Source organism: Pseudoliparis swirei, chromosome 23, assembly GCF_029220125.1.
Source record: "Pseudoliparis swirei isolate HS2019 ecotype Mariana Trench chromosome 23, NWPU_hadal_v1, whole genome shotgun sequence".
Lineage (NCBI taxonomy): Eukaryota > Metazoa > Chordata > Actinopteri > Perciformes > Liparidae > Pseudoliparis > Pseudoliparis swirei.
Genome location: NC_079410.1, coordinates 16,311,216 through 16,339,076, shown reverse-complemented (window position 1 = coordinate 16,339,076; position 27,861 = coordinate 16,311,216). Strand labels below are relative to the sequence as shown.

The 27,861-nt window shown below is 47.8% G+C and overlaps 1 protein-coding gene across 3 annotated transcripts in view; it reads left to right on the top strand.

The window, feature by feature from the left end:
* Nucleotides 1–26,480, top strand: part of stat5a (signal transducer and activator of transcription 5a) — a 67,031-nt gene extending 40,551 nt beyond the window's left edge. Inside the window, exons 2-20 of one of the 3 annotated variants that reach the window (XM_056406483.1) lie at nt 5,875–5,938; nt 9,991–10,128; nt 10,321–10,477; nt 12,018–12,107; nt 13,449–13,623; nt 14,066–14,196; nt 14,321–14,472; nt 14,825–14,980; nt 17,799–17,978; nt 19,685–19,772; nt 20,329–20,451; nt 20,656–20,748; nt 21,153–21,359; nt 22,002–22,096; nt 22,257–22,399; nt 23,783–23,938; nt 24,101–24,152; nt 24,528–24,638; nt 24,807–26,480. In XM_056406483.1, the coding sequence (XP_056262458.1) occupies nt 10,001–10,128; nt 10,321–10,477; nt 12,018–12,107; nt 13,449–13,623; nt 14,066–14,196; nt 14,321–14,472; nt 14,825–14,980; nt 17,799–17,978; nt 19,685–19,772; nt 20,329–20,451; nt 20,656–20,748; nt 21,153–21,359; nt 22,002–22,096; nt 22,257–22,399; nt 23,783–23,938; nt 24,101–24,152; nt 24,528–24,638; nt 24,807–24,924 (2,355 nt within the window). In that variant the 5' untranslated portion in view covers nt 5,875–5,938; nt 9,991–10,000 and the 3' untranslated portion in view covers nt 24,925–26,480. Of the gene's footprint in view, nt 1–5,874; nt 5,939–6,961; nt 6,979–9,990; nt 10,129–10,320; nt 10,478–12,017; nt 12,108–13,448; nt 13,624–14,065; nt 14,197–14,320; nt 14,473–14,824; nt 14,981–17,798; nt 17,979–19,684; nt 19,773–20,328; nt 20,452–20,655; nt 20,749–21,152; nt 21,360–22,001; nt 22,097–22,256; nt 22,400–23,782; nt 23,939–24,100; nt 24,153–24,527; nt 24,639–24,806 lie in introns of those variants that run through there. The other 2 variants (XM_056406482.1, XM_056406481.1) reach the window with 2 other exon arrangements.
* Nucleotides 26,481–27,861: the final 1,381 nt, after the last annotated feature.

Here is a 27,861-nt window from a genome sequence, read left to right as displayed (position 1 = left end):
CTGGGTCAAAAACCGGGAGATCAGTCGAAGAAGCAAACGAGTCCAAAAAGGGGCGGGGCAGAGAGTCAGAGGTCAGGGCAGGCAGGTTAGGAATATTGTGACAGGTTCGTGGCCGTCACCGGTAGGTTTTCCCCCCCCTAAGCCCCAAGGAATGCGCAACCAGAGGGAACGTTGGTAACGTGTTTTATTTGAGCGCTCTGACCGCCGACTGTGTCTCTGCTCATGGCTCCCCTCTTCCTCCTGTCCAGCTCCTTTATGGGGACAGAGCCTCGCAGATACACAAACCCAGATTGTCATCAGCTGGTCTGATGACAATCAGACCAGCTGATGACAATCAGACACCGTTCCTGAACCACACCCCGCTCCACCCACTCTGCAGCCGAGCTTAAACACCCCCCGCTGCCACATACCTCCACCGCCCGACTTAGGCCGGGCCAACATCCGGCCTAACCTACTCCCCCTCCCCCCCATGAGAGCGGGAGAGGAAGTCGGCCATGACCATCTGTGTCCCCGGCCTATGGATCACCTTGAAATTAAAGGCTGTAAAGCCAGATACCACCAGTGATTCGGGCGTTGGTATCTTTCATGCGGTGGAGCCATTGAGCGGGCGTGGTCCGACCAGAGGGTGAATGAGCGTCCCAGGAGGTAGTAGCGCGGGAGTCGACCGCCCACCGGATGGCGAGGCACTCCTTCTCCACCGTGCTGTACCTGCCCTCCCTCTCCGACAGCTTGCGGCTGATGTACAGCACGGGGCGGTCAAACCCCTCTACCTGCTGGGACAAAACGGCCCCCAGCCCTCTGTTCGACGCATCAGTCTGCAGAGTAAAAGGGAGAGAGAAGTTAGGTGTGTGGAGGAGTGGTTCCCCACAGAGAGCTTGCTTTACCTCCTCAAACGCCAACTGGCACCGCTCCGTCCACTGGACCGGATCTGAGGCACCTTTCCGGGTCAGGTCAGTCATGGGGCTGGTCAGCTCCGCAAAGTTCGGGATGAACCGCCTGTAATAGCCCGCCAGCCCCAAAAACTGCCTCACCTCTTTTTTCGTCTTGGGCCGCGGGCAGGCTGCGATGGCGGCGGTCTTGTCCACCTGAGGCCGCACCTGCCCGGCGCCCAAGTGGTACCCCAGATACCGTGCCTCCCTCCGTCCAACTGCACACTTCCCCGGGTTGGCCGTAAGCCCCGCCTGCCTCAGGGACTCCAGCACCGCGCCCACCCGCTGCACATGCTCCGCCCAGGTGGTGCTGTGTATGATCACATCATCCAGGTAGGCGGCAGCATATGCAGCGTGCGGCCGCAGCACCCGGTCCATGAGGCGTTGAAAGGTGGCTGGGGCCCCGAACAACCCAAAAGGAAGCGTGGTGAATTGGTATAACCCAAACGGAGTGGAGAAGGCCGTTTTTTCCTTAGACTCTGGCGACAGAGGAATCTGCCAGTAGCCCTTGGTTAAATCCAGTGTCGTAAAGAAACACGCAGTGCCCAGTCGGTCCAGGAGCTCGTCGACCCGGGGCATTGGGTAAGCATCGAACCGTGACACATCGTTCACCCTGCGATAGTCCACGCAGAACCGAATAGACCCATCCTTCTTGACCACAAGAACAATGGGACTACACCAGGCACTGTGGGACTCTTCTATTACCCACATCTCCAGCATTGCAGCCAATTCCCGCTGAACCACCTTTCTCTTGTGTTCAGGTAACCTGTAGGGTCGTAACCGCACTGTCACGCCCGGAGGAGTCTCAATCTGGTGCTCTATGAGGTTTGTGCGTCCTGGAAGGAGAGAGAACACATCAGCAAACTGCTTTTGCAACCGGGCAATGTCTGTTTTCTGGGTCCCGGAGAGACGGTCTTCACAAAGGAGCGAGGCCGGATTGGTGGATTTTGGGACCTCAGGCCCCAGCTCCTCTCTCTCAGATACCGAGGACACCAGAGAAACAGACTCCGCCTCCCTCCATGCTTTTAGGAGGTTGAGGTGGTAAGTCTGTGTAGCGCCGCCCCTATCAGAACGCACCACCTCATAGTCGACATCCCCCACTCGCCGTGTGACCACAAAGGGCCCTTGCCACTTGGCGAGGAGTTTAGAGCTGGAAGAAGGAAGCAATACAAGTACCTTCTCTCCCGGTGTGAATTGTCTCAGCCTGGCACCTCTGTTGTACAGCCGCTGCTGACGCTCCTGGGCCTGGAGCAAATTCTCACGTGACAGCTGACCCAGTGTGTGGAGCTTTGCTCGCAGGTCCAGGACGTGTTGGATCTCGTTCTTACTGGTGCTCGGCCCCTCCTCCCAGTTTTCTTTAATGAGGTCGAGCACCCCCCGTGGAGTCCTGCCGAACAAAAGTTCAAAGGGCGAAAATCCCGTGGAGGCCTGGGGAACCTCCCGTACTGCAAACAACAGAGCGTCAAGCCATTTATCCCAATTACGTTCATCGTCATTAATAAATTTACGGATCATGGACTTCAAAGTCTTATTCAGACGCTCCACCAGACCGTCGGTCTGTGGGTGGTACACACTGGTCCGAATAGACTTGATGCCCAGTAACCCGTAAAGTTCTCTCAGTGTTCTTGACATGAACTGGGTGCCCTGGTCAGTCAGAATCTCTTTCGGGATTCCGACTCGGGAGATGACCTGAAACAGCGCCTGCGCGACACTTTGCAGAAATGTTGCGCAAGGGCACCGCCTCCGGGTATCGTGTTGCGTAATCCACGAAGACTAACACAAAGCGATATCCGCGTGCACTCCGGTGAAATGGCCCGATGAGGTCCATAGCGATTCGCTCAAATGGAACCTCCATTAATGGCAGAGGGCGCAAAGGTGCCCTCGGAATGGCCGGAGGGTTTACCAATTGACACTCCGGGCAGGACGCACACCAACGGCGCACATCCGCCCGGATGCCCGGCCAATAAAATCGGTTCATTATCCGGTCCAGAGTTTTATCATATCCCATGTGACCAGCCATCGGGTTATAGTGAGCCGCCTGGAAAACCATTTCCCGGCGGCTCTTGCACCACAACTGGGTGCTTTCCTGCCCTGTGTGAGTGTCACGGCTCACTCTGTACAGTCTGTCCCTGATCAATGTGAAGTGCGGATATGTCTGCGCTGCGTCAGGCGCACCAGCTGACCATCAATTCGTATCACTTGGTCAAAGGCTGAGCGTAGAGTATCGTCCGAGACTGCTCGGTGGAAAATCTTCCATGGAGTGAAACTCGGGAGCCGGAGGAGTCGCCATAGGAGGCTCCACGGTTCCCCTCCCGTCTGCAGTGTCGGACAACCTCGCGTCACCGCTGAGCACGGCGCACACACCGCATGACCCTGTCTGCCGTGAACGCACCCGCAGCCTTCCCCATTAACTTATCAAAGCCCGCCAATCGGTTCCCAAGATTAAGGGTGCGTAAGGCGGAGCTAACCGCAACCTTCACGTTATGCTTTTTACCCCCATGTCTAATTTCCACTGACACGATGGGATACTCGTGAATGTCCCCATGCACACACCTTATCTTCACCCACAATGCCTCCACCAATGCCCCTGGTCGAACCAGGCTCTGGTGGATCATAGACTATGTACAGCCGGAATCCACCATTGCCTGATGTATACCCCTGGATTCTTACCGGTACACGGTATGTCGCTCCCGGACCTGGGGAGGGTGTTGGAGAGCCGGCAACCCGGATCACCTGGCCCACCTCCATCAGCGGACACTCCCGCCGGATGTGTCCGGGCTGCCTGCACCTCCAACACTCCTGCCCTGGCGTTTGAGGGACTACCTGTGGGTTGGGAAGGGTGCCGTTGTTTACTGGGGCCGGTATGGGTCGCGTCAGGGTCTGCATCGGCTTGGCCGGAGCCAGTGCGCCGTCGCTGTCTGCCTGGCCGCCGGGGTGCACCGCCAGGTGGTCCTCCGCCAGCGTGACGGCGGCCTCCAGCGATGTTGGGCGGTGGCAGCAGACCCACGTCGACGTTTCCGCCGGCAACCCTCCAACAAACTGCTCCAGGATCGCCCGTTCTGCCACCGCCTGCGCCCCTCTTGTGCTCCCGGGCTGCAGCCACCTCGTCGCGGCGTCCCTCAGCCGTTGGCGTATGCGAATGGCGGTCATCGGGCCCCATCGTCGTCTCGCGGAACCGCCGCCGGTGATCCTCAGGAGTCAGCCCCAGCCGATCTATCACCGCCTTCCGCACGTCCGTGTAACTGTGGCGTGAAGCTGGGGGAAGGCCCAGGGCCGCAGTCTGCGCCTCCCCGGTGAGCAGGGGCAGGAGGCGCACCGCCCACTCCCGCTGGCCAGCCGCATGCCTCCGCCACCGTCTCGAGCGTCTCCAAAATGACTGTGCGTCTTCCTCCGCCGTCATTTTCTTAAGCTCCACCCCCGCCCAGGGGGAAGGGATAGGTGTAGCCGCCGCGGTCTGGGCGGCGAGCAGTTCCAGGGCCCGAGTCTGCTCCTCTGCCTGGACCAGGAGCCTCTCCAGTATCTGCCGGTCTGCCTCCGCCCGGTCCTTCATCGTTGCTGCCATCTGACACAGCATCTGCCCCAGCAACATCACATGCTGGGTTGGCAGATCTGGGTCTTGTTCGACGCTCTCCATTTGAGGCGAGAAAAAAAATCTATTTTTCAAAGGGGTCCCACGTTTGGCTCCAGTGTGACAGGTTCGTGGCCGTCACCGGTAGGTTTTCCCCCCCCTAAGCCCCAAGGAATGCGCAACCAGAGGGAACGTTGGTAACGTGTTTTATTTGAGCGCTCTGACCGCCGACTGTGTCTCTGCTCATGGCTCCCCTCTTCCTCCTGTCCAGCTCCTTTATGGGGACAGAGCCTCGCAGATACACAAACCCAGATTGTCATCAGCTGGTCTGATGACAATCAGACCAGCTGATGACAATCAGACACCGTTCCCTGAACCACACCCCCGCTCCACCCACTCTGCAGCCGAGCTTAAACACCCCCCGCTGCCACAAATATACTCTAATAACGCTGGAGAACTTGGCACAAAAACACAAGACAATCTGGCAGAGGACAAGTGGAAGTGAGGGAGCTAAATAGTGAGGGACTAATGAGGGGATGGGCTGCAGGTGAGAAGGGCGTGAGGACCAGGTGAAGGTAATGAGGGACTAACGAGGGAGTGATCAGAGGCAGGTGAGGGGAGTTGGATTGACGAGATGGTGTGACGCAAGTGGTGTCCACTCTGGAGAAGCTCAGGCCGAGGGCTGAGAGAAAATGTTGTGTTTTGAAATTGCATCCCTCCGATGTGGACGAATCCGTTGACCTTTTTGACCTCCGACAGGAAGAACTGTGCAGCTGCTGTAGTTGTGCACACGCAGGTCGTACCTGCGCTGCGAGGGTTCGGAGAGACACGTTAAAACAAGAAGAAGTTCCTCCGGCCGTCCTGTCGTCTGTGCGATGGTCAACTTGTCTCTTGGTTTGTTTGGTTGCTCCGGTAATGATTTTGCAATGTTTTACGAGCGAAACACATTCTAGAACCGCTAGTTAAGAAAATAAACTTGCAACAAATAAGAGTCTTACAAAAATAAATGTTGTAACCGTAGTTAGATACGGTCGGTGGAATATTTGCTCATACAATCCAATTTTAACAGTGGCTGTTGTAATTGGAGCATCCCTATTCGGCATCACGAGGAGAGCCTCGGTCCTTTTCGGCATCGGGAAGTTTCATAAATGACGCAATGTTCTGTTTTTTAATAAATAAAGACAAATCTGCGGACTTTCCCTTTTTATCCTTTCAGCTTTCTCTTTGTCTCTCCACCTCTCACGCTTCTTGTTCATGCTCTCGTCCTTGTCAAAAAAGATAGCTTCCTTAGAAGCACCCAAGGTTGACTCACTTCCTCCTTTTGCTTTCTTTCTCTCTCTCTCTCTCTCTCTCTCTCCCTCTCTCTGTCTGTTTAAGGTCTCTGGTGCTCCTCGTTCAAATTTCCTGCTGTTACATGGTAACACGGAGCTGAAGGCAAGAGGTAAGGTGTATTCTGTTTATTTGTAACCTGTGTAACGGGACACCGCTGTGAGTTTCTCGTAAAGAGACGACGGAGACAGAGGAAGAGACGTCTCGGTTCTCACGGCATATCTCGGGTCCATGCCCGGGCATTTGGATGTCGTCGGAGTGGGAAGCGTCTCTTTCTCCTGTCGGAGGTGCTGATGGTGGACAAACGGTCCCTGACTAGGAAACACCTGTGTGTCTCACTGTCTTCTGTGCGGCGCAGCAAACTCAGTTCTCAGCTGTCGTTGCTGTTTGTGTAACTCAGGCTGGTTCAGAGAGTTCTGGGTGTCACAGAAAGTTTCACGCTCTTCCTGTTCGGTTCCTCCTCCAATCAGCTGATAGTGCTGCTGCTGATGCCCGGGCAGATAAAAAACATGTGCACGTTGTTACTCATTTGAAAAGCCTTTCATTGTCTTTTTAAATTGCACGTACACACACAAACACACACACAATCTGAAGGTAGATCATGCAGTCGCTATTGTTGTTGGTAACATATGCACATAATCAAGATGTAATAACACCTCCACCCGCTCCCTGTCCCCTACCACTTATACAAGTTGTTTGTTTTATTTGATAAAGACAGGAACATGTTCTCTGGACATTTTCCTTTGAAATCTTCCGCCAAGCGTGGCGGTTGTGATGTCAGCTCACAGTTGTGGATCGAAGCTCTGAGAGGTGAGCCGCCCACACGGCCACTCGAGCAGCTGTGCTCTTCCAGAGCAGCGGCACGAATGCGCCTCCTTTTTCCGAGGTCTGCGTAGCCTGACGTCGTCTCCGGTGGATAAGGACAAGCTGGAAGGTCAAAGGTCAGGACACGTTCCAAGCGATATGATAGCAGGAGCGTTGTCATAGGCTTACAGGATTATTGTCCGCAGGCTCAAAAGCCGTAAGGAGTGGAATTATCTTCCCGAGCTCCGCTCACCTCGACCCCTGATATTGAACCTGCGCTCAGGACGCTGGGACGGCCTTCGACACGCACGCCAGCACGATGTGGTCAGATGAGACGATTGTGACGAGGTTCTTTGAGTTTTTCATCCAAATTGATTTGTTACCCAGTCATGGCCTCATCAGATGAATGACTGAAGGTCACTTGTGCACGTCATGAGACCCTCTTGCACTCTTAACCCTCCTGCCGCCTTCGGGTCAATTTGACCCAATTCAATGTTTAACCCTCCTGTTACCTTTATATTTACTGACATATTTTACCCTTGGGGTCAATATGACCCCAGCTATTAAAATCTCCAGAAAATTATTAGAATTAATATTGTTTTCCAAGTTTAAGTGTGAGGTACTTTATGTTTGTTTGTTGACTACCGAAAGAACACCGACATTAAACATTGAATCGGGTCAAATTGACCTCGAAGGCGACAGGAGGGTTAAATATTGAATTGGGTCAAATTGACCCGAAGGCAACAGGAGGGTTAAGCAGCCTCTCTTCTCTTTCTGTCTTCTCGGAAGTTGTTATGTTTTTTCATGCGACGTGCAAAATTACCGTGAACTTCAATTACGGACGAGTTTCAACAGTGAAGGAAATGTTCTCTGAGTTTAGCAACAGCATTACGGAGATAATATGTGGTGAATTCAGTTCAATGTCCACTAAAGATGGACACACTGTCGAGCAGAAGCACCGACGCCACAAGAACTTACAAATACATACATGCACCACAAACTTCCCGCATACTCGTATGACTCAGTCTTTTACTGACAGTGACTGTGCCGCTTTTGAGAAGGGTGAGTGGGTGTGTTGACTGGAAACAAGCAGCAGTGATCCAACTCAAAGACCTCTAGATCGAGACACGGGCACAGTGGCGCTGTTGGCTCCACACCGGAGTGTTTCAGCCCCAAACATAACTCGGAACACAGGAAAGACACACGACCGGCTCTGCCACGTCGGTCTGGAGCCTGAGGGGGAAACCAGAAACACATGTGTGCTGTCGGTTTGTTTCCCCAGAGCCCCGTGAGCTCGGGGAGTTCGGTTCGGTTCATTGCGGAGTTAGTCAATTCTCTTAAAGGTGCTTTTTTTTTTGCGTGACATTTCTACAAGCCTCAGACAATTTGCCCGTTAGCTAATTGCCGCTCCATTGTCAAGCTTTCCGTTCTTGCTCTTCGGTTCGTAATGATAAAGATGGCAAACCACTTGTAGGCCTACTTTATATTTTTTCAGACAATGGGTCTTTGAAAACTCCAACTTGTCTTTCTGGCTGGCAAGCGCTGATTTTGACGTTGCTGCCAAATTCTATCAGCTGTAGCCCGGTGATTCAGCTGAACACTTATTATGGTTTCCAGCTGACTCGTTTTAAAATGCGACATCAGACGTATTTCTTTGTAACTTAGCATTGTTCCTCTATATTTTCAAACTGTATGTTCACTTTCAACATGCTGACAAGAGAAAAGGGTGTGGCGTGCACGGACCGATGTGTTTGTGGTGCCATGCCGTAGTTAACCAATTATTCTGAAACGGCTTTAACCCTTGTGTTGCCTTCGGGTCAATTTGACCCGATTCAATGTTTCACCCTCCTGTCGCCTTTGGGTCAATATGACCCGATTAAATGTTTAACCCTCCTGTTACCTTTATATTTACTAACATATTTTACCCTTGAGGTCAATATGACCCCAGCTATTAAAATCTCCAGAAAATTATTAGAATTAATATTGTTTTCCAAGTTTAAGTGTGAGGTACTTTATGTTTGTTTGTTGACTCCCGAAAGAACACCGACATTAAACATTGAATCGGGTCAAATTGACCCGAAGGCGACAGGAGGGTTAAATATTGAATCGGATCAAAATGACCCGAAGGCAACACAAGGGTTAAAAGATCACACTTCCCGTCTCAAACAGACCCCAGAAACACGTCCCAAATGAACTAAACTCAACAGATGCACCTGAGTAATTATTCTGCAGAATGATATCATCAGTCATAATATATATGTATCATAAATCACAATATATGTCATCAGACATCAGTCACACATATATATATATATATTTATATTTATATTATATATATATATATATATATATCATCAGACATCAGCCACAATATATATATGTTTCCACTATGGCAATGCCCGACTCTGCCTATGATTGGCTGGTACTCGTTGCCTCTGTAGGTTGGGTTTAGGCAGGAGGGCTGATGTCGGTTGGGTTTGGGCAGGAGTATCAGAGTAAGCTAATCAGTGGCAGAACAAAATCTGATGATGTCATTTTGCCTAATAACTAGCCATGTGCTTCTGTGTGGGGCATAGAGAGAGTGAGCTTTGGGGAGCAGTGGCTGTTTTTTAGGGGGGTAACGGGATGTCGGACGCATTGGCTTTCGGTCCGATTGAAAATGTTTCAAATTATTGTGTTTTTTTTAATAATGACTTGTCAGAACAATGAACAATCCCCATGTTTGTAAAGTGTGTGTAAAGTAGCGCAATGTTTGCTTCGACTGATGAAGTCTAAACCTACCCCAATCTCATAGAACTCGGAGAACAGGTACCCTAAACTGGGCTAACGTTACCCTAAACTTGGATAACAGCGACCTGATATCCTGAATGAAACCAGCGTAGTCAGTGACATTACATGTCATTTAGCAGATGCTTTTATCCAAAGCGACTTACAATAAGTGCATCAACCAAGAGTACAAACTCAGAACAACAAGAATACAGAAAGTTACATCTCTTCAAGAAAGTCGAACTACAGAAGTACCATAAGTATGTGCCACTGAAGTGCTAATCTGTGTTTTAATCCAGCTATCCTAAAACAGTACAGACTAACTATCTAGCAGCTTCAAACAGCAAATACAACAGTGCCTTAGCAGATAAAACTAATTTAAAGAAGATAGTTCGCCAGGATCCAAGTAGTCAGAAGTCTCGCCTCACAGGTAGAAATGCACACAGTTAAACTACCTTTTGCTTAATTGTTTCTCTTTTGAAAAGGATTTAAAAAAAGACAAACCCTCCAAACTCTTTAGATACCAAGTATCCCTCTTACTGCTTCCCCATGCACGTCATCATATCACATCACCGTGCCTTTTCTCTCCCTCAGGGCGTTGACGATGGCCGTGTGGATCCAGGCCCAGCAGCTGCTGGGAGATGCTCTGCACCAGATGCAGTCCCTGTACGGGCAGCACTTCCCCATCGAGGTGCGGCACTACCTGTCCCAGTGGATCGAAGGCCAGCTCTGGTGAGCAGCGCACGCCAACGCCTGCACACATGTCCGCGCTGAACGTCCATGAAAGAACATCAGGACGCTCTGTTTGCTATTTACAGCATCGCACAGTTCATATATGAGTCATGCGTGTTTGTTTATGCACAGATCCATTTATCTTTTGTGTGTTTTGCGTGTGCCTGTGTGTGTGTGTGTGTGTGTTGTTAGGGATGCCATAGACCTAGAGAACCCACAGGAGGAGTTCAAGGCCAAGCGGCTGCTGGACAATCTGATCCAGGAGCTGCAGAACAAGGCCGCGCACCAGGTGGGAGAGGACGGCTTTCTGCTGAAAATCAAACTGGGACACTACGCCAGCCAGCTCAAGGTGAGTCTTTTGGAAATATGTCTCAGCAATCACAAGCAGAGCTCCGCACACCCGGGAGCATACCGTTTAATTTCCTGTCTGATAGAGGGGCTTGGGGGGGTCGGTGCTGGGCGGAGCCAAAGTTTGAGAACACACAAATACCAAAACAAGTGTGTGTGTGTATCAACTGTGGCTTTCAATTATTTGTCAGATTTTTCAATAAAGGAGACCTGGAGTCAAAAGCCTGGGGATCAAACAACTCAGCATGAAGCTGTCAAATCAATTCGGCCTAAAACAATATTCAAATGATATTATACTAAAGGTGCGTTCACACCAAAAGCGAAGCGTGAGTTTACTCGCTCGACCATTCACCGTGTTCTCGCCATAAGCATCGAGACGCTCCGCGAGGGGCGGGGCTTATCTCTGTGTCTCGTCTCCGTAAAGACCGTTATCATTTCCTTCATCCACCACAGAATAACTAACCACTAGTTCTGCTTTATATTTGTTGTGGACGCACCATCACTGTTACGTCTGAAAGACTTCCGCTTCCAGCTACGAGAGCGGAACATCTAAACGCTGTTATTGTGTTCACACCATTATTATCCTCCTTGTTCTGATTCAACAGCGGCGGGACAGCGATAATGCGCGGAGCAACTCGAGAGCTGATTGGCCCGAGTTGCGAGATTACCGCCTCAAAATTGAAATATTTCAAATTTCAAATATCGCGTCTATCGCAGCCACGCGCGTCTGTACGTTGACTTTTCATGGGATTCGGTCGCGCGAAAAAATAGTTTCGCTTTTGGTGTGAACGCACCTTGAGACTCTCACATTTAAGGGGAGAAGAGATGCTCAGCGAGGGGTTAGGATGTGTAACTGTTAGCTTGTGTCCTTGCACACAGTGGATCATATGAATATGTTCAGGTTGTATCTACCATGAGGAAAACAAGAGGACAACCCAAGTGAGGGCCTCGGTAGCCAGCCAGCGCTGCTATTTATGACCCGTCGCTCTGTTTGTCCCCCCCCCCCCTTCAGTAGAGAAACAGGGTAAAGGGGGCTGGCTGTGCAACATCAAACTGCAATCCCGAATTCCTACTTCTCTGTTTTCCCTCTTGATTGTGAGCGTACGTGTACGAAAGTGTAATATATGAAATGTGTCCTGTCTGGGAATAATAATAATTTATCTCGGTGCGGTCTGTGTCCTCGTGGACTTTGAATGCAACGTCGATCCCCCGACTTGAAGCAGAAAACGACAAGAATATCGCAAACTGACTCACAACAGTGTCAGAAAGGGAAACTGCACTTATTGTTATACAATTCATCAGAACAGGGGGGGGGGGGGGGGGCGCGTGACAGCGTGTGTAATGAGTCGTATATGAAGTGCTCCGTGCTTTTGGAGTTGGGTCTCGTTAGGCCCCCCCTAATGGGTTTGAGTGTGTCTGCCGCCTTCGGCTCCAGAACTTAGCGAGCTGCTCCTAAATTGGCGAGTCCGGTGTGAGGCGGCCGCTCCGCTCGTCAGGGGCTAATGGGCCTTAACACGGCACATGTGCTCCTCGTCTCCCAGAGCACGTATGACCGCTGTCCGCTGGAGCTGGTGCGGTGCATCAAACACATCCTCTACACGGAGCAGAGGCTCGTCCGGGAGGCCACCAATGTGAGTCGGGGGGGGGGGGGCTGCCATGTAAACCTGCTGTGACAAACACCTGTGGCGTGTTCGTGCATTATTCATCACATATCCTGTGCACAAACAAGCTCGACCACTTAATGGTGACAGATTCAGAGGCTGGGTAATTGTGTAACCACTCTCTTGTTCCCTACATTTATATCACCCCACACACACACACACAAACATACACACACACGCGCCTCCCAAGGTCTTCAGATTCCTTCGCATTATTATTAAATACCTGCTCAGTCGTGCTGTGAAGTAGACTTGTAAAAGAACACTTTGTCTTGTTTCTCCTCTGCAACACGGAGGGGATTCAAAATTGGAAATATTTTCCCGGTTTATATAAAAAGCGCGATAAAGAGTTATAAAACCCAAAAGCCAGTCGTGCGTAAAACGTTTGACTCAGCAACTCCTGCAGCGAATTGATTTCCAGTCACAACACGCCTTTTCTATCAGTGGGATGCATATTTGGACTGATTGAATCTCACCGTCTTTTGGTCTGAACCTTTAGGCACCATCCCCCACACGTAGCCCACGTCTCACCAGTGGCCAGCGCTCACCCCCCCCCCCCCCCCCCCTCACGGCTATCATAAACAAACCACTGACAGACAATACACAGGCCATGACACCGTACCGATTACCGTTTACACACCCGCCTATTTCATTTCATTTATTTATTTGAACAGGGACCGTACACATCAATCAACCCAGGAAAATAAAATGTAAAAGGTAAATGTATCAGTCTTAGCTATAAGGCTACATTTCAACCGTAGTCCCTGTGGCCAGATATTATAAGCCTTCACAAATGGAGAAAATGGTTATCACAAAAACATCAAAAAAGCAAATAAACATACAGGTTACGATCAAATAAAGGCCTCATCATAAAATCATTACAAAATAAAATATGACATTAAAAAAAAACTCATAAAAAGCAAATAAACATACAGGTTATGATCAAATATAGGCCTCATCATAAAATCATTACAAAATAAAAAATAAATCATAAAAAGCAACAAACATACACCCAATCACTGAGGAGGGAGTCACGATTCATGCTCACACATCTGATTGCAAATAAGCCAGTTCTTTGTGTTTAAAGAGTGATATGTTCCGCTAGTATATGAAGAGGCATTCCAGAGGTGTCCTGCTTCCACTGAGAATACAGATTGGCTACAGGAACTCTTCCTAAATGGGATGATACACTCACCTCTCTCCACAGATCTAGTTTGTCTACTACTCTGCGTGTTTTGTTTGATAAATTCACCAAATGGGGGAGGAGCCATATCATTTTCCCGCCGTCTCTCACTCACACTTTGTATTTGACAGTCGGGCTCTCCGGTGGGCGGGATGATGGACAGCATGTCTCAGAAATACCAACAGATCAACCAAGCTTTCGAGGAGCTCCGCCTGCTGACCCAGGACACGGAGAATGATCTGCGCAAGCTCCAGCACAACCAGGAGTACTTCATCATCCAGTACCAGGAGAGCCTCCGCATCCAGGGTGAGACCCGCCTGCTTCTCCTCGTTGCCGGTTCAAGCTCTTTTTCTTTCACTCTAAATATAAAGCGTTGAACGTTTTGGACTGTAAGTGGTCTCGTGATCTCCGATTGTGATGTCGCAGTGCCGTTTTTAGTTTATTTTTAAAGAATGGTTTGAATTAAGTGCATACCTTAGCTTTAAAAATATCGGGTTGTGAACTCGTCTAATGACGATCAATCCACACATGCACTTCAAAGCCGGAGCCTGGAGCTTCCAGGAGAGGAAACCTTTGCATTTCTGTTGCATCATTCACAAAACAGCACCGAGTCGGAGGTCCTCCTGAGTAAATCATTACCCCCTCTATGGCCTACATGCATGGACAGGTGAAAGATGTTCACCTCCTCTCTCTTGTCCCCCCCCTCCCTTTGGATGGCAACAACCCTCCCCCTCCTCTTCCTCCACAGCTCAGCTGACCAGCCTGTCTGCGCTGCCCCCTGCTGACCGACAGCTCCGGGAGCCCGCCCTCCTCAGCAAGAGAGCCACTGTGGAGGCATGGCTGACCAGAGAGGCCAACACACTACAGAAATACAGACTGGTAAGACGTGAACGTGCTCTCTCTCTCTCTCTCTCTCTCTCTCTCTCTCTCTCTCTCCCTCCCTCTCTCTCGCTGTGCCATAGTACAGCAGGTCAAGCCTCCTCTCTCCTGTTTATCTGCCCAGGACTTGGCAGAGAAGCACCAGAAGACCCTGCAGGTGTTGAGGAAGCAGCAGACCATCATTCTGGATGACGAGCTGATCCAGTGGAAGAGACGGCAGCAGCTGGCAGGCAACGGGGGCCCGCCGGAGGGAGGCCTGGACATCCTGCAGTCCTGGTGAGCCCTCCTCCTCCTCCTCCCACCAGGAACACAGCCACTAGGCTTCCTCTCAGGGCAAAGGGTCACCGGTCTGCAAGCTTTCAGTTGACTACCGCTGGGTTTACTTCCAAAATGCATTGTCTCTTAATAACATCGGACAACTAGTCTGACACATCTATGTTTGAGAATGTTAATCCCTTTTTTCAGACTGGCTGTGTTTTCTTTGCTGTTTTTGGAGAATCCTGTCAAGGCTTTCATAGTTTAAAAAAAAAATCCTTTAAAGTTTGAATTTCTAATGTCCAAATCATCTGCGGTACAGGCATCCATTTTTACGTGTGTGTTTACGTGTGTGTGTGTGTGTGTGTGTCAGGTGTGAGAAGCTCGCAGAAACTATCTGGCAAAACAGGCAGCAGATTCGGAGGGCGGAGCACCTCAGACAACAGCTGCCCATCCCGGGACCCATTGAAGAGCTCCTCAACGATCTCAGCAGCACTATCACAGATATCATCTCAGCGTTGGTGACCAGGTGTGTGTGTGTCGTTTAGGCTCTTCGGAACTTTAAAACTCATTCCAAGGAGATGAATGTCAGTCAGTAGAGCGTCAATACAAGTACAGCAGCCCCGGGGGGGGGCGGGGTGTGGGGTGGGGTGGGGTGGTGTGTGTGTGTGTGTGTGTGTGTGTGTGTGTGTGGGGGGGAGGGCGGCGGCGGCATCGGCAGAGTGAGAGATACTGTCTTTTACTCCAATTACCATGCACTGTGTGTGTGTTACCATGCACTGTGTATGTGTGTTACCATGCACTGTGTATGTGTTACCATGCACTGTGTGTGTGTTACCATGCACTGTGTGTTACCATGCACTGTGTGTGTGTTACCATGCACTGTGTGTGTGTTACCATGCACTGCGTGTGTGTGTTACCATGCACTGTGTGTGTGTTACCATGCACTGTGTGTGTGTGTTACCATGCACTGTGTATGTGTTACCATGCACTGTGTGTGTGTTACCATGCACTGTGTGTGTGTTACCATGCACTGTGTGTTACCATGCACTGTGTATGTGTTACCATGCACTGTGTGTGTGTTACCATGCACTGTGTGTTACCATGCACTGTGTGTGTGTGTTACCATGCACTGTGTGTTACCATGCACTGTGTATGTGTTACCATGCACTGTGTGTGTGTTACCATGCACTGCGTGTGTTACCATGCACTGTGTATGTGTTACCATGCACTGTGTATGTGTTACCATGCACTGTGCGTGTGTTACCATGCACTGTGTGTGTGTTACCATGCACTGTGTGTGTGTTACCATGCACTGTTTGTGTGTTACCATGCACTGTGTATGTGTTACCATGCACTGTGTGTGTGTTACCATGCACTGTGCGTGTGTTACCATGCACTGTGCATGTGTTACCATGCACTGTGTATGTGTTACCATGCACTGTGTGTGTGTTACCATGCACTGTGTGTGTGTTACCATGCACTGTGCGTGTGTTACCATGCACTGTGCGTGTGTTACCATGCACTGTGTGTGTGTTACCATGCACTGTGCGTGTGTTACCATGCACTGTGCGTGTGTTACCATGCACTGTGTGTGTGTTACCATGCACTGTGTGTGTGTTACCATGCACTGTGTATGTGTTACCATGCACTGTGTGTGTTACCATGCACTGTGCGTGTGTTACCATGCACTGTGTGTGTGTTACCATGCACCGGCCTTCCTTTACTCGGCCATCTGTCCAGTGTTACTGACGGTAGTGAAAGTTAGAATATATTGTTAATACATCATGTAAGTAGCCTTAGTATATTGTTCATAGCTGCTTACACAAGAGTGTGTGTGCAAAGAGTGTGTTTACAAAGCAGAGTGATGTTTGCCAGAGAGAAAAACAGATTCATGACCCTACTGATCCGATGGTGTTAAAGAAAGCTTTGTTCCGGTGGCATTCTGTGGTTGGGAATGTTTGTTTGCATTGTCTTATTGCAGTAAGTGAGGATATTTCCCTTTAGATCTATAGTTTTTAAAGGTAGAGTTAAAGTTTCAGAGCTGAAGGGGATAGTTGGGGTGTTTTGAAGTGGGGTTGTGATAGATACTTCTCCATAGTCGGAGTATCTATCACCTCCTGTTTCACCTCCTGGGGGCCGTGCCAACCGCCATCTACTGTAGTACCTCAAACACCCCCCACTTCATCACCTGAACTATCCCTTTAAGATGCGAGTCGTGCGATTGCCATGGGAACAGCACTTCTGAGTCGACCAACGCCAATGCGACAAATTGATTGGTTGATTTAACCAACAGATCTTTAAAACTCAGAGTTCCACAGAGAGAAGAAGAGTTTTGAGAATCAGTTAGTGAACCTAATCTGACAAAATCGGTTTTCAGTCATAATTTCTACCGCGAAGTTGCAGATGTGTCCAAAGGCAAAGGATGGAAGTTAAAGGGATCTACATAGTTCTGCAGAGACAATAAAATGCAGTTTCCAAGAGATGGAAGGCAACCGACTGCAGTTCATACTCTATGGACCCAAAGCCACATCTGCCAGGGTCTTTTAGCCCGCCAGCATCTCTGAACAGGAAGTCATCTGAAGGCTTTGACAGGATCAACTCTCACTTTTCTTGTCGCTTTTCCCAGCAGAGACCCATAGCACATTGAAAGGCCATATCTGATTCCTGATTGGCCACAGACATGCCTGCGCCCACAAAACCAAGTACTGTTTTTCACGCACAGTACAAACACAGGTTATGTTTGCTCAACAACATCCTCTCTATATTCCCCTGAAGCCCCTGGAGGTTTCAGGCTGAGAATAGGCGAGTGTTGTTTTCACATCACCACTCACCAGCTCCCGACCGGCGGGGCTTGAAGGCTCATAACAACAGTGTGTGTTTGTTTCCAAGCTGCCCCTGGACCTGGAGGCGCAATGATCATGCTGGGTCTGCTGCGGTCTCACTTCTTGCTCTCGGTTTCTGTGTTAAATGTGGAAATCACAAGTCAGCTAGACAGAAAATCACACCTTACTTCCATTTTCTTCCATTTCCTTCCATTAGTGCACTATGGCAAGTGATCTGGGAAAACCAATTTTTCATTCATCACTTTAGTACCAAACTCATCATATGTGTTCTTAAATTTTACAACAAACATTTGCATGGTTATATGTATATTTAAAACATGCATTGTTTACTTTCTGTGTCAAGTTTGCAGCCTTTTGGCATATGTGTGGCTACATTTAGGGGAATAGGGGAGTAGATCATGTTCAGCAGAGCCAAAAGGGGGACGCATTGCACGGAGCCGCCTGATCAACGGGGATCTGTTCTGCCATCCATCGAGTCTAACTCCCTTTTTGTTTCCACAGCACCTTCATCATCGAGAAACAGCCGCCACAGGTGTTAAAAACCCAAACCAAGTTCGCCGCCACGGTGCGCCTCCTCGTGGGTGGGAAGTTGAACGTGCACATGAACCCTCCGCAGGTGAAAGCCACCATCATTAGTGAGCAGCAAGCCAAGGCCCTGCTGAAGAACGAGAGCACGAGGAAGTAAGTCCAGTGCCCCGATCATATCGCTGCAGATTTAAAACCAGAAAAAAACTCATCTTTTTTTCTGGAGGTTCAGATTTGAAGTAGCACTGTGTAAGATTTAGTAGCTTTATTAGGTCGCATTAAACTCTCTCTTTCCAAGCATGTTCGAGAACTGCGGTGGGCTTTAAATAAAACAAAAAATGCAAAAGGCTCTCTAGAGGCATTGTTTGGTTTGTCCATTCTGGGCTACTGTAGAAACATTGTGGTGCAACATGCAGGACTGACCGAACAGGTATGTGAATATGACAGGCTCACTTTAAAGAAACACAGCGAATCTTAGCAAATCCACCTAAACCCTACACTCTGTAACTAAAACAATTAAAGCTATATTTCTAATTACTATTAAAAAAATACATATATAGAGATATATATATATGTATTTTTTTTAATAGTAATTATATAAAATACATATATATATATATATATGTATTTTTTTAATAGTAATTATATATATATATATTATATGTTCATTTTTAAATGGGTGCTCTCACACTGAAGCAACAACACATACGTGCGTTAGTCTTCCGGCTTCATTTAGCGGGACCAATAAGATAAGTGTTGGAGCTATTTATTTTGACATTTGTATTTAGTTTTATTGGAAAGTAATACACGGTGGCTCATTGGTTAGCACTGTCGCCTCACAGCAAGAAGGCCCTGGGTTCGAATCCCGGTCGTCCCGATCGTTCCAGGTCCTTTCTGTGTGGAGTTTGCATGTTCTCCTCGTGCCTGCGTGGGTTTACTCCGGTACTCGGTTTCCCCACCATCATAAAGACATGCACCGCAGCCTCACCCCGGTTCGTATGGATGTGAATGAATGTTGGTGGTGGTCGGAGGGGCCGTAGGCGCTGATTGGCTGCCACGCTTCCGTCAGTCTGCCCCAGGGCAGCTGTGGCTACTGATGTAGCTTACCACCACCCGGATGACTGTGTGTGTGTGACTACTGGACTCTGCACTCTGTAAAGTGACTTTGGGTGCCTTGAGAAGCGCTATATAAAATAAATGATTATTATTATTATTATTATTAATCATTGCCTATTTAAGTTATATTTTGATTTGTTAAAGTTTTTTTCTTATGATGGTTTTAGTTTAGTTTAATACATTATGATTGTTGTTTAAATAAAAATTACTGTTTTAGGAGTTCACGGAAAGAGTAAAGGGCCGGCTGTCTGAAATGGGTCAACAAATGGCCACTGCAATAAGGATTCCTAGTTTTCTACATGACCTCCGGCCTCATGTGTGTGCGTACCTCACCACGGAGACGTGGCTGGCACTTGAACAATGCCACAGTGGAATCTATGGCGCAGAATCCACATTTAGCTTGTTCGACATTCCTCCTGACAAACAGGAACCGTCCAAGACCGTAGATCAGCCAGCGGTTACACGGATCAGCAATTCAACCGCTCAGCCGTCATCCGCCGCTGCTCCTCCGAGCCCGTTGGTATGGCACCCGGTCTGCAGCCCGTTCCGCTCGGGGCTTTTTTTTCCATGTAGAAAAGATGGAGGTAGTTAAGCCATCCAATTATACACGAGCACGGACATCATTCATCATTCCCGCACCTGACATGTGTTTCACTCGGCGGCTGTCGTCCAGCATTTGGTTTTAAACTGTTCTGGGAAGACTGTAATTCTCAGCACACCGACCCGTGATTGTCTCTCTCCTTTAGTGATAGCAGCGGAGAGATTCTCAACAATAACTGCGTGATGGAGTTCCACCAGACGACGGGCACTCTCAGCGCCCACTTCAGGAACATGGTGAGTGTTCCTGAAGGAAACTCCACTGAGTTGAATATCTTGGCACACTCTGCACTTCAGCCTGCTGGAAATTCACTTTGGTCACTGCCTTGTGTATATATTTAGTTTCCTCTGTATATTTTGTCGTTTAGCATTTAGTATTGTAATTGTTTTTTATTTTCTGTTAATTCTCTAATGTGCACCTGCTGCTGTGATCCTGAAATGTCGCCACTGTGGGACTAATAAAGGAATATCTAATCTAATCTAATCTAAAAAATAATAAATTAGTAGAGTGCAGCTCCGCCTGAAGCCAGATGTGTCCGTACGTTCATTAGACGAGTTTATCGCGAAAGTGGCTCGATGTTAGCTGGACAACTCTTGAATTAACATTACATTTGGGTGAAATAGCTATTTTTTATTATCATTAGTGTAGCTCCATTAGTTTTGGGAATTCTAGAAGAAATTGAGTTTATTGAAATAACATTTAAACCGAGCAGAGCTTCGGGGATTGTCTCGTGAGTGTGCGTTGTCGGCCCGTACCGCTCGTTCTCACGCGAGTCCTCTCTCTCCCTCGTAGTCTTTGAAGAGGATCAAGCGGTCGGACAGGCGAGGAGCGGAGTCCGTCACCGAGGAGAAGTTCACCATTCTGTTCGAGTCGCAGTTTAGCGTCGGAGGCAACGAGCTCGTCTTTCAAGTGAAGGTAACGAGTAGAAAAGATGGCCGCCATTGTTACGTCCTCCAAAGCCTCGCAACACCTTGAACATTCGCTCCGACACTTTAAAGCCTAGCGCGCCTCATCCGTCTGCTTCACGGGGCTTTTGAAACACTTTTATTTCCCAATAGAAAGACTGTGATGGTGGTGCAGTGGTGCTTGAGACCTCTTAAACCTCTTTCTTTGAAACAGACGTTATCACTTCCTGTGGTGGTGATAGTTCACGGCAGCCAAGACAATAACGCCACGGCCACTGTGTTGTGGGACAATGCTTTTGCAGAGCCGGTGAGTAAATGGTTTTTTTCTGTGTTCCAAAATTATATTTAGAGATGAATAACCCTTAAAAAACACCTAAACGTAGCTTGTGTATCAAGTGTACCTTTTTATTTATCACATGTTTAGCCGACTTATTCAAACGTATTCAATAAAGGCGGCATGTCCTTGAACACTAAATAATTTAGCACATTTAAGCAACTGGAAAGAGATGCTGCAGAGACCTGGGGTGTACATTTTATCTGGTTTTCATATCGATTTGAATGCATGTTCTATTGATCTAGATCAATTTATTACAATATTTAATTTGATGCAATATAAAATCTGAACTACTCAGCTTTTTTTGAATTCATGTGCACACATTAGCACATTCCATGCATTCTGCTGCTGGTGTAAATCCTCCACTGCCTCCACAGGGACGGGTGCCCTTCCTGGTGCCAGACAAGGTGCTGTGGCCCCAGCTGTGTGAGGCCATCAACATGAAGTACAAGGCCGAGGTGCAGAGTAACCGAGGCCTGTCGGAGGAGAACCTGGTCTTCCTGGCTCAAAAGGCCTTCAGCAGCTCCAGCAACAACCCTGAAGACTACCGCAACATGACCATGACGTGGTCACAATTTAACCGGGTCAGCGCTCTGCACTCTGAGATAGAGGACATGCTCGCTCCCTGTTATCTTCAGCTGGAGTTTCAGCTTGAATGTGTTGCTTTCTAACAAATTGGAGATGGTTTTCTCCTCTTTTGGATTTTTTTTTAAATGCCCGCGGGCCAGTTTCAGTGAGCCATCTTCGCGGCATGCTTGCTCTGCATGGAGTTATTTACTTTTGGTTATTCGCACACAGAAATATGTCATGCTCCATTTGCAGTGCTCCTGCAGCCCTATTCTGTGGAGAGAGAGAGTCTCATTGGTGGCCAGGTCCTCATCCTAATGGGCCTGTTTGTCCACACAGTGAACGGCTGGAGGCCTCATTTTCTGGCTCAACGCAGCTGGCGATGGCAGAAAATGCACTCACACTCGCCACACACCATCAGCCTCATTCGATTACAGGGACATCAAGTTTACAGACCTGTGTATGAGCTGCACACGTACACTCTCGCTCTCCTCCTCCCTCGCTCCACGTGTACACAACGGTAAACACGCCCGGGACGAGGACATGTTGTTCTATGTATTTATGGACATGAGGGAATGTGGAGGTAACCTTTTAAAAGATGTGCTTTTTTAAATATAGATTGTTTTCTCCCCCCCCCCCCCCCCATGTGTTGCTCACAGGAAAGCTTGCCAGGGAGGAACTTCACCTTCTGGCAGTGGTTTGATGGCGTGATGGAACTCACAAAAAAGCATCTCAAACCACACTGGAATGACGGGTAAGGCAATTTACTTTTTTATTTTTTGGCAGTTCCAATCTTTGGCTGTACATGCGGCCGAATGGGAAAAACAAACGGACATCAACTCGGAGAGGAGGTGTGGGAATGCATTTTACAATATTAATGTCTCTTTTTCTGTCTCTTCTTTTCTCTCTCTCAGAGCCATCCTGGGCTTTGTGAACAAGCAGCAGGCTCAGGACATGCTGATGTCCAAACCCAACGGAACTTTCCTTCTGCGCTTCAGTGACTCTGAGATCGGAGGGATTACCATCGCCTGGGTGGCAGAAAACCCGAACAAAGCAGGTACGACGAGTCGCCGTCAGTTTCCGTCGCATCTCAGACGGTATTTAGTCAAATGTTGCTGAGCGTTTTGACCCTCAAGACCGAACGCAGGCCTCACGTGGACTGGCTTTCCGTCTCGGTAGTCCGGCTGAACTCGTGTTGCTATCGGTGCGCTGAGCTCACCGTTGTTTTTTTACGTTTATTGAGATTGATAAATAGATGAAACTAAACCCTCATATTAGATAAATAGATGAAACTAAACCATCATATTAGATAAATAGATGAAACTAAACCCTCATATGAGATAAATAGATGAAACTAAACCCTCATATTGGATAAATCGATGAAACTAAACCCTCATATTGGATAAATAGATGAAACTAAACCCTCATATTAGATAAATAGATGAAACTAAACCCTCATATTGGATAAATAGATGAAACTAAACCCTCATATTAGATAAATAGATGAAACTAAACCCTCATATTGGATAAATAGATGAAACTAAACCCTCATATTGGATAAATAGATGAAACTAAACCCTCATATTAGATAAATAGATGAAACTAAACCCTCATATTGGATAAATAGATGAAACTAAACCTCATATTAGATAAATAGATGAAACTAAACCCTCATATTAGATAAATAGATGAAACTAAACCCTCATATTGGATAAATAGATGAAACTAAACCCTCATATTGGATAAATAGATGAAACTAAACCCTCATATTAGATAAATAGATGAAACTAAACCCTCATATTGGATAAATAGATGAAACTAAACCCTCATATTGGATAAATAGATGAAACTAAACCCTCATATTGGATAAATAGATGAAACTAAACCCTCATATTAGATAAATAGATGAAACTAAACCCTCATATTCGGAAAGACTTTCTTGAAGCTTGATAACCATCCTGGAGAGGGATCCTCCTCTGTTGCTCTCCTGAAGGTTTTCTTCCCTTTTTTACCCTGAAAGGGTTTTTTCTATTTCTTGGGAGTTTTTCCTGATCCGCTCTGAGGTCAAAGGTCAGGGATGTCCTATGTGTACAGATTGTAAAGCCCTCTGAGGCAAATTTTTAATTTGTGATATTGGGCTATATAAAATACACTGAATTGAATTTAATTGAACCAAACAAACAACTTTTCACGGTGACGACCTTTAAACAAAAAGAGAGAGAGAGGAAAACGGAGTGAACCGGTGCAGCTTCTGGCACGCGTCAATGTTGCAATCGAATGGCCAATAAAAAATCATTTATTGCGGATTTAAAGCGGCCAATTGGATCTTTAAGTTAGATTCGGATCTTTAATAGAATACTTACAACTCTTGTTATCATTTAAGTTGAAAACCACACCGTAAACCTGTGACTCCACCGATGAAGCTGCTGTGTGTCCCCAGGTGAGAGGATGGTCTGGAACCTCATGCCCTACACAACCAAAGACTTCTCTATTCGCTCGCTGGCGGACCGCATCAGCGATCTCAATCACCTCCTGTTCCTCTACCCCGACAGACCCAAGGACGAGGTTTTCTCCAAATATTACACCCCTCCGCTGTGTAAGCACCCGTCTGTTTGCACAGGCTGCCGTTACTTCCAAAATTGAACGCCGCCGCTTCAAAGCCAGCGCAGTGAACGAATGTATTGATCGCTGCACGACGACCGCACTGAGCCCTCTCTCTCTCTCTCTCTCTCTCTCTATGTGCTCGTTTGTCCGAAAGCCAAAGCAGTGGACGGCTACGTGAAGCCGCAAATCAAACAAGTGGTGCCCGAGTAAGTATCAAGCTTCCCGTCGGCCTCCCGCTCCATCTTCTCCCCCCCCTCCGTGCCAACATTTAGAGTTAATCACGAACTATCGGAGCCTGCATTCAGATCAGCTATTAGTCAGCTGTAACAGTTGGAGGAGGCCAATTAAGGACGGCCACGGTTCCTGAGCGGGCCTGCTCCCCGCTCATCATTGGAGTTAGGCTCGTTAGTTAGCGAGGCGCGCCCGCTGCCCGTCTGCGCGGCGCTGCAGCCGCAGTACGGCGAGCGGCCGTAATGATGCGGCGAGGCCTGGAAAACACGCTGAGGGGTAGTTGCTTAGGCAACTGCTGAACACAGACTCCGAGGCTTTAATCATGTGCGTGTGTGTGTGTGTGTGTGCAGGTTTACTACAGCCAATCCAGACCCAGCGTGTGGAAACCCGACCTATATGGATCACGGCGCCTCCCCGGCGCCCGTCAGTCACGCTCACACCTACGGCATATTCCCCCCGATGTGAGTCAACAAAGTCCTTTGAACATATGAGCCGCTCCGGGTGTGCGTGTGCATTTTGTGTAGAATAAAGAGTGTCTTGTTGCTCCCGCTGGGTCTTTTGGGGGGGGGGGGGGGGGTGCTGCCAGCTTGTCTGAGTGTGCTCTGGCTCCGCTCTGTGTCCTGTGGCAGGAGCGACTCCATGTTGGACGGAGACTTCGACCTGGACGACACCATGGACGTGGCGAGGCACGTGGAGGAGCTCCTGCGGCGGCCCGTCGAGAGCCAGTGGGGCGGCCAACAGTCCTGACCCTTGACCTTTTGACCTGTGACGACACCAAACAAACCCCGCTTCCCAACTTCCCAACCGCATTGACATTTCTCATGGTTTGATTCCATTCATTTCTCTTTATTTTCCCCTCCTCCTGATAGCTATAATGTGAAATGTTCATAATGGTTGTGATTTTTATTTTGTTCTTCTGTTCGGCGTGACGGCATGTCGGTGACTTCTCTTCGTAGGTGTTTGTAAAACAGACTCGGCGTAAAGCGAAACATGCAACGTTACATTATAGCGAAAAGGAAAGGTAATGTCCACGGAAGATTCAGAAGAGAAGATGCTTTTAACAGTTGAATGTTTCTTTCTTTGACATGTTTTCTGCTCTGCAAATGGGTTCTTAGTATTTTTGAGCGTCACGTTGCCCTTTGACAAAGAAAAGAAACTTTAATGAAGAGTTTAGCTTTTGCTCTTGATGACATAAGAGTCATTGCTCTGCATTGGTTTATTTTTTCAATCCATATACACTAAAAAGGCCGAGTGACCCTCTGAGCCCGCTGCAACTGACGCTGAAGTGTACGATGTATTTGTTCCGATTGGCTCACCAGCTGAAACCCGGGAGGGGCGGGGCGGTGCGTTCACGCTCTTTCCCCCTCACGCGCTCACCATGTGCTCTGTTTGTAACACACACACACACACACACACACACACACACACTCGCCCTCTGGTCCCGCTCATCGATGCTACCTCTCGTTATCCTGCTGACGCTCGTCGTTGTCTCTGCACCTCGTGCTTCGTGTGTTACGTCATGTGACGAACACCGACGGCGGCCAAGATTACTTTTTATCGGCGTCCGTCCCCTTTTGGCGACGCAAAAGAAAACATTTGTCGACTCGAAAAGGTTGAGACGATCTCCCCCTCCTCTCTCACAAACACACACACACACACATAAACACACGCACACACAATGCTAAAGAGAAAGTGTCAACAGCCTTGCACCTCAGGAATGAATCGCTTTGCTTCGCTTATGTACAAGCCAAATAGAAAAGGATCAATGTCGACAGAATGTATTTTCTCTATCATAATTCTATTTTATTATCGTTTCGCTGGCTCTCCCCCCCCCCTCCCTTTGCCTGTTTAAGGGTGTTTGTACAAATGGCCTCCTCGGTCTGAGCAGATGTTTTTCAAGTCTTGCGTCACCAGAAGTACCATGCAGTTGAAAAGGGACACCACGCAACTGGAGAGCAGAGATGAAGATGTACTTTTGTGTTTGTCAGACATATTCATATTTAAGATATTCCCTCGTCATTTTCTCCTTCAAACGTTTCTTTTTTTTGTACTTCCGCTAATTTTGAAGTCCCCGGCTGATGAGCTGTCTGTGATGTGTCCTTCATGACCTCCTCCTCATGTTCTCATGTTGTTGTTGTTTTTGATGATGATGAAGATGATGATGATGGTGGTGGTGGTGTAGATGGTGCTGTGTGCTGTTAAATGTGTGTACCATGTTTGTGGTTTGGGTTTATCACTTGGGAGGTTTTCCCAGAGAAACGGCTGTCGAGTTGAAAAGAAGAAAATAAAAGTTTTATAAATAATTTGAACTCCTATGTAATTTATAGCAGCATCTCAACATTTTACATCATCTTAAGATTTTGATGTCACTACCAAAATAAATGCTGTTTCATTGTTGTTACGTGTGCAGTCGAGGCCGCCCATTGATCATGATTAATCCACAGAAACCTGTGATTAACCTGATTAAAAATGTTAATCGTTTCACAGCCCTAAAAATAATGTAACGTCCTTTTAAATGTGCCAGCTCACAACCTCATCATAAGAGAGTTTTAGTACAGGAATACAGTTAGATTATAATACAATTAGATTATAATACAGTTAGATTATGTCCATACTCTTTGACACATTATTAATATCCTCTCTCTGTCCTATGACCCTCAAACGCAGCATTCTTCACTTGATCGCCAATGTTCTGGTGAACATTAGCTCAATTCTGCCATCTGGAGGAAAATAAGAAACACAAAACACATTCGATCACGTGTGTGCATTTGAGCTGAAGCTTGGGAAAGATTAGAAAAACTAATTTGCATGGAAGTCAATACAATATTATGATTATTGCTTCAGTGGTTTTCATTATCAGGTTATCATACCTTCAATTGGTGACTTGCTGCTTCTGGAAGATAACTAACATTTTATGGTCGATTATGCACGGCTAATGTTTTTAATTATTCATAAATTATCTACAGGCCACTGTGTTAATGGTTTCCAGGCCGGGCTCCTGGAGGTCAGTGGTGGGTTGTGGCTCGGACACTAACCCTGCAGCCGTGGTCAGAGAGCATGAGCCCTGTGGCTCGCACCTCACGTGATAAGAGGCTTATCGGCTTTATAGAGTGGGTTCATCAGTTTCTGTCTATATCAACATGGCATTACTTAAATGTTAACATTCACCTCATTGTTTTTATTAATTCTCTTTGGGCCAACAGGTTTCACGTGATGGAAACAAAAATTGTAAATCCATAGTTTTGGCAACATGTCAAATATAATGCACATATTTAACAAATCTCCTTAGATTCAGGAAACAATGATATTTAATTGGGCTAAGGGAAAGATCATGTTCTGGGTTTAATTAAACCTTTTCTGGCAGAAAGCCCTGAAGACGAACTTCTCTTCCTGGAGTCGTGGTACAGACGGACACGTTGGCCTTCAGGCCGTTCTGCCAGGAATGGTTTACTTGAACCCCAAACGTGACCTTTTACTAAAGGAGGGTTGTTCCCTAAACCTGAGGAGATTTCTAACAGAAGTCGCTGAAGGCAAACTTCTCGTGCAACAGTGTGTTTACTTGATGTGCTCCTTTAGTTGCTCGGTGGTGTTGGAGATGTGTTTGGTAACAAAATTATTACCACAAGCTTTTATCTGGGTTTCTGCCTGTTAATAATAACATGTATGCAGGATGAATATGTTGCT